At 31.5% G+C, this 15,550-nt stretch overlaps 1 protein-coding gene across 1 annotated transcript; it reads left to right on the forward strand.

Annotated features, from left to right (window-relative positions):
* The first annotated feature begins 125 nt into the window (after positions 1-125).
* Positions 126-10,573, forward strand: LOC108908560 (G2/mitotic-specific cyclin-A-like). Its single transcript, XM_018712627.1, has 5 exons — positions 126-341; positions 402-545; positions 6,306-6,512; positions 6,570-6,824; positions 10,256-10,573. Exons 1-5 carry the CDS (start codon positions 126-128, stop codon positions 10,571-10,573), a joined length of 1,140 nt encoding a protein of 379 aa, XP_018568143.1.
* The last annotated feature ends 4,977 nt before the right edge of the window (positions 10,574-15,550 follow it).

The following is a 15,550-nucleotide window of genomic DNA, read 5'->3' on the forward strand; positions in this document are numbered from 1 at the left end:
AGCTATACGCACTTCTCGCAGTACATTTTTCTAACTGAGTCACCATTTTATCGAACGAAATTTTATATTTTAATTATTGTACATATTACACTTGAATAAACTAAAAAATCTTTGGGGGAAAAGTAATGGCTACTTTTCAGATACACGAAGATAAAGAAAATTATCAGCAGCATGCTTTCCAGCATGTGAAACATATTTATAATGGTGCTCAAGAGAAGATTATCACAAAAAAGTATGTAGAAAATAGAACGACTTTCCAGTCTTTGAGCAATGGTGTAAGACATAAAGCGAAACGAGTAAAATTAACAAAGAGAAATAACGAAGATATTGGAGAAATAACGGTAAGCCATAGTTTTTATAGTAATAAATAAGCCAGTAAGAAAATTATTAAAATATTATAGATAAAAATTAAGCCGGAGGAAGACGAGAAATCTTTCGAAAATACTTTTTGGAAAATTGAAGAAAAAAGTGTAGTGTCTAGTGAAAAGGAAAGTGATAGAGATGGTTTTCCTCTCGCTTTGTTTCATAATGATGAATACCGAAAGGTATGTTTGGTATGCTTATTTTCAGACTAGGTACTTTTTTTATAAATTTAAGACGTTCTTTTCCTAAGTGCTTAATATTTAATAAAAATTATCTTGGTGGTGTATCTAGCTGACCAAATAATTCGTGTTTCTTTTCATGTTCGATGTTTGATGTTTGATGATTTTGATGTTGTTTGATTTTAGTCTGCTTGAAAATATAACAAGATTAAGTACCTACCTATTGAATAAATTGGTAAAGAAATATTAGATGGAACACCTTTTGGTAACTAAATACATACAACGAAATACAGAGATAGGTAGGTACGCGAATAGGTACTCTAATATCACACATACAAAAACAACAAAAAATTTTATAACCATAAATATATATTTTTTATTTCTTAAAAATATGTCTACCTATATCTTTTTAAATGCTTAAACTAATAGTAGATAGTTTCTTTAGGATTATTATTTCACCGACAAAATTTTGGAAGCAATTCTCTGGTCAAAAATTAAAAAAGGTCATGTTTCATTTAGGTGTTTCATTTATTTTACGACGATCCTTTTAAATTTGACAAATGTTACACTTTTTTATGATGGACAAAATGTAACTATGTAACATTGTCCAAAATCTGAGGCCTTTTTCTAAATACGATAACAATCATGATATTTTCGGATTCGTCTTTCAATTTTCTACAAATTACTACTCTGTTATGTTTTTCGAAAAAAGCCTCATTTTCGAGTGAAACTTGAAAAACGAACTGAAAACACTTTTACTTAAATGACATGACAAACACTATAAACCAGGGCGATCTGTCGAAATATCCCACTTTTTGGATGTAAAGGAGGCAAGCTCATTTTTGCTGGAATACCTTCAATACAACTCACATACCTAATAAAAGTGTGGATCCCTAGATCTGGGCGAGGTCCGGAACATTTTCAAAATTTCAAAAATGTTTAAAAAATTTAATAAAAATACCTATTTTATCTGAGTTTTTTACTTATATCTTGGAACCTATGCATTTTGGAAGAATATTGCAGAGGAAAAAAGTTTTAGAATTGAATTTTGCACAATATATTGTGCAAAGGTACCAAGAGATAAGTAAAAAACTCAGATAAAATAGATATTTTTTAAATTTTTTAAATATTTTTGCAATTTTGAAATGGTTTCGGACCTCGCTCAGATCTAGGGATCTACACTTTTCTCTTTTCTCACATCCACCTCAAAACAGATCCGCCCGTATAATAATTCGGTTATTTAATCGAATAAAGAAATTAGTAACATTAGTTTTTTAAGTTTTACTCGAAATTCACACTGTTTTCGAAAAAATAACAGAGTAGTAATTCGTAGAAAATTGAAAGATGAATTGGAAAATATCATGATTGTTACCATAAACCAGTGGCGTACTAATTTATTTAGAAAAATAATAGTTTTTAAATTATTAAAAAAAAAAAATAGAAATATATTTTTTTTAAGTTTAACACACTGTATCTTTTGAACGATGCGTCCTAGCCCAGCTAGCAAAATAGTTCTATAAATTTAGAGTAATACGAGTTTTATATTCTGTTAATGTTTTATAGTTGTATCTAGAACACTGAATTGTTGCATTAAAGTGGCACATGAGACTATTTTGCCTTCAGAAACTGAATTGTTTTATAAATTTGTGGCAAGAACGTTCTTAGAGCATAATTTATAGAGCATTTATAAGATAACTGCTAATGTAGCCCTATAAGTGTATACAGTAACACAATTTTACAGCAACGGTGCTTATAGAATTAAATAATTGTAAAACCGATGCAAAATAGTGCCTTATAGAATTATACCATCTCTTGTGACACTGTTATAAAATTATTCCGTAATGTCGCTTATAGTTTATTTAGAAAACTATTGTGTAAGGGGTTGCAAAGTTACCATTCTGCTACGGATAACAAATTACAGATATGGAAGCTGCTATCGAACTTAAGAGAAAAAGCTCTTTAAGGCAGTTATAGGGAATAATAATACAGTTGTTATAAAATTATTATAGAGCAAATAAGTAATACAAGCCTTTTTGTTCCATAAAAACGCTATATAGAACTACAATACCATATAGGTAACCATACTTTATTTGACGCCATGTTGCAAGAGTTTATTTTGATGTGTTGGGTGAACGAGTTTTGTGCAACATATCTTGTTGAAAATAATATCACTATTATACCTACATATAAAAATTATTTTCTTGAGAAAATGTTAATACGTGAAAATAATAACGTTAAAAATTATTTAGGTACTTGCTAGATATATGTGATGACATTTTTTTTTAAATTACCAATTTTAATCCCTTATTTATGAACTTCTTTAAATAAGGGATTAAAATTGTTATAATACATTGATTTTTTCAATCTATTTTTGAATGTAAACTTGATTTATATTGACGTGTTTTTTTTTAAATGTCATTACATATATCAAGCAAGTAAATAATTTTTAACGTTATCATATTGAAGCTTAATTATTTTGGCGTATTAACATTTTCTCAAGAAAATAATTTATCTATGTAGATATAGATACTAGGCCCACATCTAACAAGACCTGCCTATAAAAGGACGAAATATTTTGATCAAAGCGTAACGGGGAAATTTGTATAATATGGTCGTGACTTATAGAAATTATCTGATTGCTGAAAGATAATTTCATTACGATAGATGAGACTTATTTGATTACTAATAGAAATTGATTTTTCCTTATAGAAATTTAGTAACATATTTAATTTCGACCACTCCAAACCTTATTCTTTTACACTTCTAGATGCTGAAGTTAAATAATTTTATTAAACAAGATTAAATTAATTGAAATTACCACAATACAATTTTTTCAACCTACTGTTAGAATAGAATAGTTTCAAGATGAGGCGAAAATCCCAATAAAACAAAAAAAACAAATATGAACAGTGAACACGCCTCAAATAAATTATAACTAACTTGTGGATATTAAATGGCATAGATCTGTTATAGTAGCTGCTTTCTACGCATATTTGCTTTATAATCATTACAATTGACACAAAATGTTATATTAGTGAGAATCCATATTGAAAGTACAAGATAAAGCCTTTCTTTCTGTCGCCATATTGTGAAATAATACATTTGTCAATATAGTATTATATTCATTAGATTTATTTTGCCCAATGCGGTCAGTAACTTATACAAAACATAAGACAAAGTCATGGGTTACTAAGGATATTATTGAAATGAGTAAAGAATTAAGAGATTTATTTTGGCTAAAAACTAATTTTCGAGATAATGATATTGAATTGTATTATAAAACACTTAAACGTGATTACAAAATAAAAATTAATAATACTAAAAAACAATTCTATGAAAATTTGATTGTAAATAAAAACTCATTCCAAAAACAAAAATACATATGGACACTAGTTGGGGAAAAAAATGGCAAAATAAAGAGAAATTTGCCCACTGAAATACATATTGATAATAACATTGTAAATGATGTTCACATTTTAACAAATGCTTTTGTAAATTATTTTAGTTCCGAAGCTAAGACTGTTGTACTGCGGCAATTTGGTAGTAAAATTTCCAACCATTGTACAGTAACAAACTTGTGTATGTATAATACATTTTACTATAGTAATATAAATGCGAATGATGTAATGAATGTTATTCATAACCTAAAAAATACGAATTCCATGGGCATTGATTGTATACCAACAAAAGTTGTTAAAAATATAGGCTTACATATTTCTTCACCTTTGGCTTATTTAATAAATATATCTGTTGAACAGGGTAAATTTCCAAATATTTTAAAGACTGGTGTAGTTACACCTATATTTAAAAAGAACGACCCATTATGTATTCGAAATTATAGAGGCATTACTGTTCCAACAGTCTTATCCAAAATTGTTGAAAGAATAATATACAATAAAATGATTCTTTATCTTAATAAGTACAATATATTGACCAAATGCCAGAACGGGTTTTGTCCTAAGAAATCTACCGAGACAGCTGCTTATACATTTGTTGAATATATCTATAAAAATATTGATAAAGGGAAATATGTGGGGGCACTCTATTTCGATTTAACAATGGCATTTGACTGCTTAGATCATACTTTCATGAAAGAAAAGTTGTATGCAGTTGGTTTTCGAGGCAATTTTCTTTCGTGGCTTTTGTCATATTTACAGTTTAGAAAAATATGTGTAAAGCTTAATAATACCTATTCCAATACACAAAATGTTGATCTCGGGGTTCCTCAGGGCTCAATCCTTGGTCCACTCATTTTTTTAATATTTATAAATGATCTTCCAACTCATGTTAGTACTGATTGCACTGTATTGTACGCCGATGACGTTACACTTGCAGCTGCCGCGGATAGTCATGAAGGACTCCGAAATTATTTAAATACTTTATCGACCCAATTTACAATTTGGTGTAATAAGAACGCATTAGTATTAAATGCTGAGAAGACTATATGCATGCAATTTGGCTCCCGTCATAAACGTATATCCTCTTTTGATGTTACAGTAAATGACAAAATAATCAAACTATCTGATACTACTAAATTTTTAGGTACTTTTATTGACTGTGATATGAGCTGGAACAGTAATGTTGAATATGTATGCAAAAAGTTAAATAGTGGCTACTATGCTTTACTACAGTTAAAGTCCATATTTGATACCAAAAAGCTGATTGACATTTATTACTCAATAATTTATTGCCACTTGTCATTTAATGTTATTGTTTGGGGTAGTGCCAGTAGCGTCAATGTTAATAGAATTCTTATTTCACAAAAAAGAATTATCCGATTAATATTTGGAATTCCTTCACTAACTTCTTGTAAGCCCTACTTTATAGAAAATAATATATTAACTTTTCCCTGTATTTATATTTATAAGTGCATATTAGAGGTTCTAAAAAAGGGAAGTTATTTTGCTAGAAACGCTGACAGTCACAGTTACCAGACTAGATATGGCAATATATTAAGAATACCTTCTCATAGAACATCGTTTTATGAAAAATCTCCGTCATACATGGGTATTAAATTCATGAATCAGTTACCTCTAGACATTAAGACTGAATTAAATTATAATCTTTTTAAAACTAAACTTAAGAGTTATCTAATTAGGAAATGTTTTTATAATATACACGAGTTTGTTACTTAAAAAATATATTTTACTCACATTTTTTACTTTTTTCTGTTTTATGTGTTGTAGTTTTGTAAACTGACTTTTATTGACCTGTCTGATGTCATGTTTTATGATTTTATGGATTAAATAAATTATTATTATTATTATTATTATAAATATTTCCTGCAGACCTTACAGAACAGTTTAACGAACAAAAAGTTCTATAGAGCGGTGCCCATTTTTATGCATGGTATAAGTGTTGTAAGAACGTTTTGAAAATGTTCTTAGAACAAACATTGCTCTATGAAATTTGCTCTGGAAACGTTCTTACGATTTTTATAGAACATGAAATTGTTAGCTGGGAGATAAAAATTCACCAATGAATACGAGGTCTCATTTTTGGTCACCGTTTGTGCATCACCCTGTATAATGTTTGCGACCATATGTTCACTGAATTTTTTTCTTATTTTTAATAATAGAAAAATGTAAATTAGATTCGGAAAAAGTTGAGTTGCGAATACCATACCATCTATCATGATTCGTGTAAAAGATGCGGGGCATTTGTTAAGTTTAGTACTTCATATGAAATATTGTATGTTTATTTACTTGCACTTGCATATTTTGTGCAATATTTTTATTTTCACTTCTGCCTGCATATCTATAGGATATTTGGAGTTACCTGACCCAAGCGGAATCTGAAGGATCCCGCGTCAAACCCAACTATATGCTGAAGCAGGTGGACCTGAGCTGGAAAACTAGAAGCATCTTGGTGGACTGGCTGGTCAGCGTCTCTGACGAGTACAAATTCTGCGACCAGACCGTCCATCTAAGCGTCAACTACGTCGACAGATTCTTGAGCCAAATATCCGTGGTTGGTTATTTCCATCACTCGATTAACGTGCACAATGAAATTTCAACGTATTTCTAGACTCGCAGCAAATTCCAATTGGTCGGAGCGGCGGCCATGATGTTGGCGTCCAAAATGGAAGAGTACCAAGCCATCGACGCCCAAGAATGGTCCTATCTGACGGGGGATACCTTCACTGCACGTCAGGTTCTGAAAATGGAGCAGCTCATCCTCAGGGTTCTCAGGTTTAAGATGCAACCTCCCACCACGTATGGTTTCATTCAGCACCTGTACGCGGAGTACGCGATGGACCCAAAAACCATCCATCTAGCTATGGTGAGTACTAGAATTGCAACTTCTTTGGGTGATACTAGAAAGGGACTTGAATGCAATATTACACTCGATAAAGGAAAAAGTGATTACAGCAACAAAGCTAATAAAACGATTTGTAATTTATAGCAAATGTTAAACATTATTCTTTAACGAGAATTATGAAAAGAGGGCCGTAAATTCAGCCTTAGCTTTTGATGTCTAATAGCTAATAGTTTTGCTGACTATTTTTCCAAATCATTTACGGTACCTACCAAGCATGGTAAATAATAATTATATCTTGAATTCTCCATCAGCATCATCAAATATTTCTATTAGTCAAACTGATGTTATTAATGCCATTAAAAGAATTAAACCTACTATGACCATGGGCCCAGACTTAGTTCCTTCATTTTTCGTTAAAGATCGTGCTACTGGTCTGGCGGAACCACTTGCGTTTATTTTTAACGTAATCCTTAATTCCTGTTATTTTCCCGATCTTTGGAAACTGGCCAGAATATGGGGCATATTCTGGTCATATTCTTTACAAAAAAGGTGAAAAACTTGAACTGACCAATTATAGGCCTATTACTTATCTGTACTTTTGCCAAGGTTTTAGAAATTATTCTTCATAACTTAATTTACAGTCGGGTTTCAAATACAATATCTTTTGAACGACATGGCTTTATGAAGAACAGATCAACGGTTATTAACTTGGTCACAAAAGGTCAATACATAGCTGAAAAGCTTGACATACAGAGTCAAGTGACTTCTCTAAGGTGTTCGACAGACTCGACCACGGAATTTTATTGGATAAATCAACAGCATTTGATTTCAGCATACCAATGATTAATTTGTTGAAGTCGTATCTGCAGAATAGATACCAATTTGTTCAAATCTGGGGGTATAAATCTGAAAAGTTTCAGCAGAGGTCGGGTGTACCACAAGGATCTATTTTGGGCCCATTATTGTTTGTAATGTTTATTAATGATATAATTGCGAATGTTAATTGGGTACACTTTTGTTGTATGCTGATGATCTACAATTATTCACAGAAATTACATCTGAATCTGATTGTGCTCTACTTCAAAAAGCAATAAATATGATAGCTGTTTGGTGCATTTTTGTTTTTACTATTGTATTGATTTGTGTCTAACTATATGCATAAGTGCATGTGTGTGTATATACAGGGTGATTCAGAACTTATCAAAAAAAAAAAATCTGGATGTACAGGGGACCCTTACAAATACAATTTTGTAAAGAAAAAATCAAAGAGGTCAGTTCGAAATTGATTTAAAAATACACTTCTGCACGGCACTGGAAATAGGTCCACTGTAAAACCTGATCTCGCACAATGCGACCCGTATGGCGGCGTGATAAAAACAGACAAAAACTTTCGCAAGGAAAGAAATATGTAAATAGAATTTTATCGCACCTATTTTATATCGGCAAATTCAACTGCTTGTGCCTTTATTAATTAATACAATTAATTTGTGTTTTTAAATAATAAAATCATTTGATATACCCGATGATGCAACAGCAATTGTTCAAACTAACACAAATGATGTCTTGCTTCACCATAACACAAATACTTCACCATAATACAAATGTTGTCTTGCTTCACCATAAATTAAAACGATATCCATCAACTCTGAGTTGTTATACACGCAAGCCATTTTTGACACTAACTACTAAAAAAATTGATGTAAATACCACAGATAACAGGTAAAAACTACCGCTACGAAGGATTTCAGTATTAGGAGTCACATGGCTCTCCACGCGTATTGAGAATGACACTAGAGACTACAGTTGTCCAGCTATGTAGTGGCTTAATGTGCTATAACTTCAATAATTTTTTTCTCAGAAACTATAAGGATTTTACAAAATTTTTTTACAATATTGACTCCATTTCTCATGCCGCATCTATTCCCAATTTTTTGGATAAGTTGTGAATCACCCTGTACGTATTTATATATTTTATGTCTACTATTTATTTATTTATTTATGTCTAATGCATTTATATACATATTTTATATCTACTATAGTTTTGCTGATCTAATATATATTTTTATGAGTGTATATGTCTACTATATTTTGTGCTGGTATATTACCATGTTCAATTATTATTATTATTAATTCTATTTATTGACATATATTTTCGAATGCGTTGTGTGTTGTATTGCTACATTGGTTTTGTATTCTGTAACTGGACATTTGCCTGTTGAATATGTAGTGAAATAAATAAAATAAATAAAGTAGAATAAAGTTTAATTAAAATTGGTTATAAATAAGGATAGTATTCTAACTGCTCTTTACAGAAGTTTTTAGAATTTTTTTTATTCCTTTGAATTATCAAGCAAATAATATTATTTTTAATGAATTAGACTTTTTTGAAGAAAAAATGTCCCTACTTTTTTTTCGAATTCTGCGTAGTTTAGTCAGAAATAATTATTTTTTATATAATGTATGGTTCAGAACAGTAACATTTTTTTAAACATTTTCACAAAGTAGGCGCCTTTCATGTTTCGTTGTAATGATACTGATTGTCACTTTCGCGTGCTATAAGTTCTTACGTTTGGAACTTATGATAGTTAAAGACCCTTATGGTATGATTATTACCTACAATTTTCATTCCATTATCTTAATCATAAAGAAAGCTATTTTAAAAAATATCCAAATGATAATTCCCTTTGGAGGGCTATATCTTAGTAACGCTACTCCGGAGGACCAATGTTTATACGAACTTTCTTTACTACTTTTGGCTCTACTTTCACCTCCTTAAATTTTGTACCAACTTTTCCAAACACCCTGTATACATATTCTTTATAGAATGTCCGATGTATTTAATATGGTCTGAGTTGCAATTAGCAAATTTTAAAACTGTTGCGACATGACTAACGATACTTTTTGCCTTTCGTTGCAAAATAATTTTATATTTTTTCTCAGAAAATGGATTTAAGGACCAGAATAGTAAGTATATAATTTTAAAATTTAAAAGCTCGCGATAAACTAGCACTCATATTTTGTAACTCATTGTGTCTACTGCCACATACGGGGACAAGCTCTAGTCCTGCTGGAGTTTCTCTGATATCCTGAGGTCTCAGAAATGCTGCCCCCAAGTGATTTTTCGCCATTAAAAAAACTGAAGTGAGGCGTCATTAGTTTCGCAGTTACAAACAAAAATATTTTCTTTAATTTTAAAACTTTCTGTAACTTGTAATTAAAGTAATTTTGGATGAAGGTCACATTTTTTTTGTAGCTTTAATTTTTAAATACTCCTGTATTTAGAAATCAAAAGAAAAAATCTACGAGGTTAGTGTTAAACTCGTGAAACTGTCAAATGTTATAAAAATATGTATATTTTGTATTACATAACACTGAATATGCAAGAAATCACAGCACTAGTGAATACATATTGATATAGAATATGACTCACCCTTTGTCTATTTTCTTTTCAGTATATTTGCGAGTTAGCTTTGCTCGAAGGCGAGGACTACCTGGACCACTTCCCCTCGAAGCTGGCAGCTGCCTCCATAGCTCTGGCCAGGCACACGCTGTCCAAGCAGAAGCCCTGGCCTGAGAAACTGCAGAATGCCAGCGGTTATACTCTGAAGGAGTTGAGCCCGGTGGTGCAGAGGCAGCAGAAAACCTTCAGCGACTCGCCTCTGAAGGATCAGCAAGCCATCCAGACCAAGTACAAGAGCGAGAAGTTCAACAGGGTGGCCTTGTTGAAGCCTAGGATGCTGGTTTTGGATGAATTGGATGACGAAGAGTAGGGGAAGGGTAAGAAGTATTGTAACTAATTTTTTGTGTTTGACACTGCGTTAGCCTGTTCTGTTAACCTTGTAAAATATGAAAATCCTGCCAAATATGGGAGTAAGTTAGATTTAACGTCAAATCTTTGAGTATGTGACACTTTCGTCCTCCGAATATTTTTCCAAAAAAATACTCCATTAAATCAAGTTTGGTGTAAGCTTCCTAGCCAATTTTTACATTAAAAAGACATACTAGTTTGGGTTACCGAGTAATCTTCCAACAGCTCAACCTGACTCATCACGAGCAGGGTGCTGATTGCAGACTCGTTATTCTTTGGTTCCTTCCCACAGCTGCTTCCTCTGTTTAGCTGAGTCTTTGGTGTTATCTCTGGACCTGGTGAGAGTAGGATACTCTCTCTGTTGGTTGCTTATGACGTGGATACTCCCTATAGGGATGGCACATTTATACTGAGGCTTTCAACTGAGTCTTTCTGCTCTAAACGTTTCTGGGGACTTCGAATACAGATACTTCTATGTCTTTACCACTATATTCTAGGGCTAGGCTTTTCCTTATCTAAGCACTTTTGTAGACCTTCTTGCGGTACCTAAATTTTGGGTTATTTGGAGATTAATTTTTGTGCCTTAATGTTTTCGTTACAGACACTGAAAGTCATAAGTGGATTTGAACTACTAGAAACTTGGATGTAATCCTTAGGATCTTCGCCACAGGCACAGACTGATGATTTGTGAAAGTTTGTTCAAAATAATTTATTAACAATATACAGGGTGTCTCATAATTAGTGTCCAATACTTTACCACTTGATTCTATTGCCAACAATAAGAATATTTTTTCATATAAACATGGGTCGAGAAATGCTTCCTAAGGGTGCTACGCCCCCCTAAAGGGGACCGCAAAAAATGAATTTTTTTAAAATATTTCCGAAATGGGTTGAAGGAAAATTATGAATTTTGACATCGTGAACGCTCATTAAAAGTCGAAATAGATCATCAAAAATTTTAGTCAGGGGCGTCTCAATTGTGAGGGGGGGGGGGGTCGTCGGCTAAAATTTACCCCAATTTTTTTGCTTGTCGAAATTTTTAAAATTCAGATGCCAACATATGATGGACCCTCATTTCCCGGGTAAAATTTTTTACGTATTGCTATTTTCAAATTTAAACAGTAAAATTTGATAGATCTGAGTTTTCCATTAAAAATGGTTATGTTGTTTTATATTGAAAAAGTAATCTGTTTTCGAGAAAAATCGGTTTAAATATATAAATTTCAAAACCTAAACGGGTTTTTGTTTGATTCTCAAAAAAAGGTCAGGCAATTAGCAATTTGTCGATATAAAACTTCTGAATTTAAATTACCGTAACTTTTTTGTGTCGCATTGTATGTCATTTTTGATTAAATATTTCTATTCTCCATTCAATTTTCCGTACAAAAGATACTCTTAGTATTTGTCGCTGAAAGCAGGCGTTTTGTAAAAAAAACGGGTTTGAAGTTAAACCTGTGTTGGAACTTTGTGTTGAATCATTAAGTTTTTAAAAAACAAGTGAAAAAATGTGTCTTTTATTGATTGTATTGCGATGTGACAAACATAGACCATTTACAAGACTAAGACTACTTCTACACTACTACACTACACTACTTCTACACTACTACACTACTACTTCTACACTACTTCTACAAATAAGTTAATAACATTTGCAATAATTGCTGAACCAAAAATTTTGTTTTGTACGCTCTGTATCTGCTTTCAGCGATACTGAAAGTACTTATTGTACGTAAAACTAAATGGAGAATAGGTACCTATGTTTAGTCAAAAATGACATACACAAAAAAGTTATGGTAATTTAACACAACACTGTATATGGCGCCCAACTAAAGTGAAGCTATTAGTTTTAGTTCAAATATTATCACGAACGTATAAAATTATCAAAATGTCCAATATTAACTGAAAATGTACTTGATAATTTCACTGAATATCTAGATTCACTCAGCTTTCACTCAGATCGATTTATTTACAATGTAAAACAATCATAACATTGTAGTTATTTCAAAATTAATTAATAAATTATTCCCATACAATTTTTTTGTTTTTTCAAATTAAGAAATTTTTTCAGGATAAGCTGGCTCTTAATCTGCAATTGTAAATAGCTCCAATTTTACTAATCGACGTGATGAAATGTCGTCCTATACCGTACTGCTATAAACAATTTTAATGTAATTTAATGTTTTATTTTTTATAATTTGAACTATAATAGCTAACATAATTTATATAAGTATATTTTACGATATGCCCAATGTTTAAAGTTAATTCTTTATAGAAGTAAGTATTTATATTTACATATAATTTTTTTATTAATATAAAGGATTAAGGATATGATTGTGTAAAATATATTGTATAGTTTTTAATTTTATAAATACTCTGTAATTTGTTTTAGTTAAATTTTGTTGTATCTCGACACGGTACTAACGTACCTACAAGTTTTTCCCAATTTTTTGTATTCTTTACATAATAAATAAATATTAACATGATCTTTCAGTTTTACTAAAACTATCAATTCTCTGTTTACATTTTGGATTTTGAAAAAAATTGCGGTCTAGGGGAGTACCTATATCATTAAAAGTATCAGAATTTATATAGAGAAAATTTTACAGTTAACAAATATTGACGTTTGTGTTTATTGTAACAAATTGGGGGTTATTTTAACCTCGACGACCTTTCAAGGAGTAAGAAGCTGTAAACTGAAAAGAATATATTTCCAATATAGTCCCCAGAGGTATCCTTTAGAAAATAAATAGCGGGACAATCTTCGACCAGAAAGATAAAAGTGAAACAGCCAATATATTACCTCGGGAAAAATATAGTGATTTTATTGATACTTCGCGTATAAATTGTTGTTTTACTGCCCTTTGAAGATAAAATAGGTTTGATTAAATTAGGTGAAATGTATTCCTATCTACAACATTATTTTTGTATTTGCCAAGTTCCTTTCTGTAAATGGAGGCAACAATTTAGTCTTTATGTTTAAATTTTTTTTTCACATAAAAGTTTGTTGTATAGGGTGTTATTAAAAGATGGAGCCAAACTATAATAGGAGACAGAAAATGTCACTTTAAGTACCAATGCATTTATTACAGTTTCTCACTATACATGGTGTCCGCAAATTTCACCGACAACGTTTGACTGCATATTCACGACGATAAATAAATATACGATCTACGAAAAAAAAGTTCAATAAAAAATTTTTGGTTTTTTAGTTACAAGCCTTCAAAGTTGTCAAGAATAAAACTAATTTAATTAATAACTTAATAATTTTTAGTCGAATCGATATACTGGGTGATAGTTTTCTCTAATTCCTCTCACTTTTAGCTGTAAAAACTTTTACAGTGATCGTATTTTTTTAAAACGGGCAACATCATTGAAAAGGACATTTTATTAAAAAAAATTGCCTCTTGAGAAAATCGCCTACATAAAGCCATTCTTGAGAAAAATGGCATTATTTGCAGGTCTGTATTTTTCGATTTGCGTAACAATGTCACGGATTTAAAGCTTTGTTCAGTCGTACGACCACTGTAAAAGTTTGCCCGCTAAAAGGGAGAGGTAACCGGAGAAAACTATCACCCAGTATATCGATTTAACTAAAACTTTAAAAAATAATACGCCATGGTAGTCCGAATAAATGTGCCAAATTTTAACACGATCGGCAAAAGGATTATGAAGTTATTAATAATTAAATTAGTTTTATTTTTCACAAATTTGAAGGCCTGTAACTCAAAAACGAAAAAGTTTTTACTTAACTTTTTTTCGTGGTTCGTATTTATTTATCGTCGTGAATATGCAGTCAAACGTTGTCGGTGAAATTTGTGGACACCCTGTATTTTAGAAATATACAGATATTTGAAATTATTTGATTATTAAATTAAAATTCTATCTTAGTCATAATTTCTGGTATATTTTGCGGTTTGATTCATCAAAAGATTTCATAATCCCAATACCCAGAAATGGATAGTTTGTTGCTGTTAAGCCAGAATTGTTAATGGAGCAGTCCGTACTATATTTGCTGAGATAGAATTCCAAGAAGACCCCTGCGTCACTTTCTTGGAATTAACCGCATTCGACACCCGAGGTAAAAAGCCATTGGCGGAGTGGCGTTCACCGTTGCAGCTTGCAGTGCATACTGTGTTTTGCAGTAACGAAGGCGTGTTTCTTGGGTTCTTGAAATTCTATCTCAACAAAAATGGTACGGACTGTACTAATGGCTGATAAAACAGCTCCACAAAAAAGAAATGGTCTCGACCGTGGACCAGACAAATCAAATTTAAAGTCGGAATTTCCAGATTCGTTCGCGTTTTGACATCAAGAAACTCCATTAGAGAGCGGTTTTCAAGACTTCAAACTTATTTGAGTGAGTAGTAGTTGGAAAAACACCGCCATAACCCCATAACTCTGTAGCATCGTAACCTCAATTCCCACATAGTAGTTTGAAATCTCCAAAACTGTTTCCTACACTTTAGACTCGGATTCAACGGGTCAAAATACTGTTGGATACACTGGTCAGTCCATGGCCCAATCCTCCTTTATTCTTTTGTGGCGCGGTATAATCAGAGAACATTTCGATGATAGAAATCTTCTAAAATGTATTTTTACTTGGTCCGACACCGATTTGTTAGCAAAATATAGGATATGCATATACCTATATAACAATAAAAATTTGTTTCAAGAGTTTGCTAAAATGTGGAGACCATAAAAGTGTGGAAGAAAGAGAAGAAACTTACTGAAGGCAGCTTACTGCAAACAAAGTTACAGAAGCTTTCGAAGTATAAAATATATAAATTGTATATCTAAATAAGAAAGAAAAAAGTTTAAGAATTTATTGAACATCATTCAAATTTCAATAAAAATGTTAAAAGTTTCAATAAACATATCAACACTATGGACAACTTACACATTATAGTGTATATTAAAAAAATCTTTATTTTGTCCAGCT

The sequence above is a fragment of the Anoplophora glabripennis genome, unplaced genomic scaffold (assembly GCF_000390285.2).
Source record: "Anoplophora glabripennis isolate ALB-LARVAE unplaced genomic scaffold, Agla_2.0 scaffold309, whole genome shotgun sequence".
NCBI classification, from domain to species: domain Eukaryota; kingdom Metazoa; phylum Arthropoda; class Insecta; order Coleoptera; family Cerambycidae; genus Anoplophora; species Anoplophora glabripennis.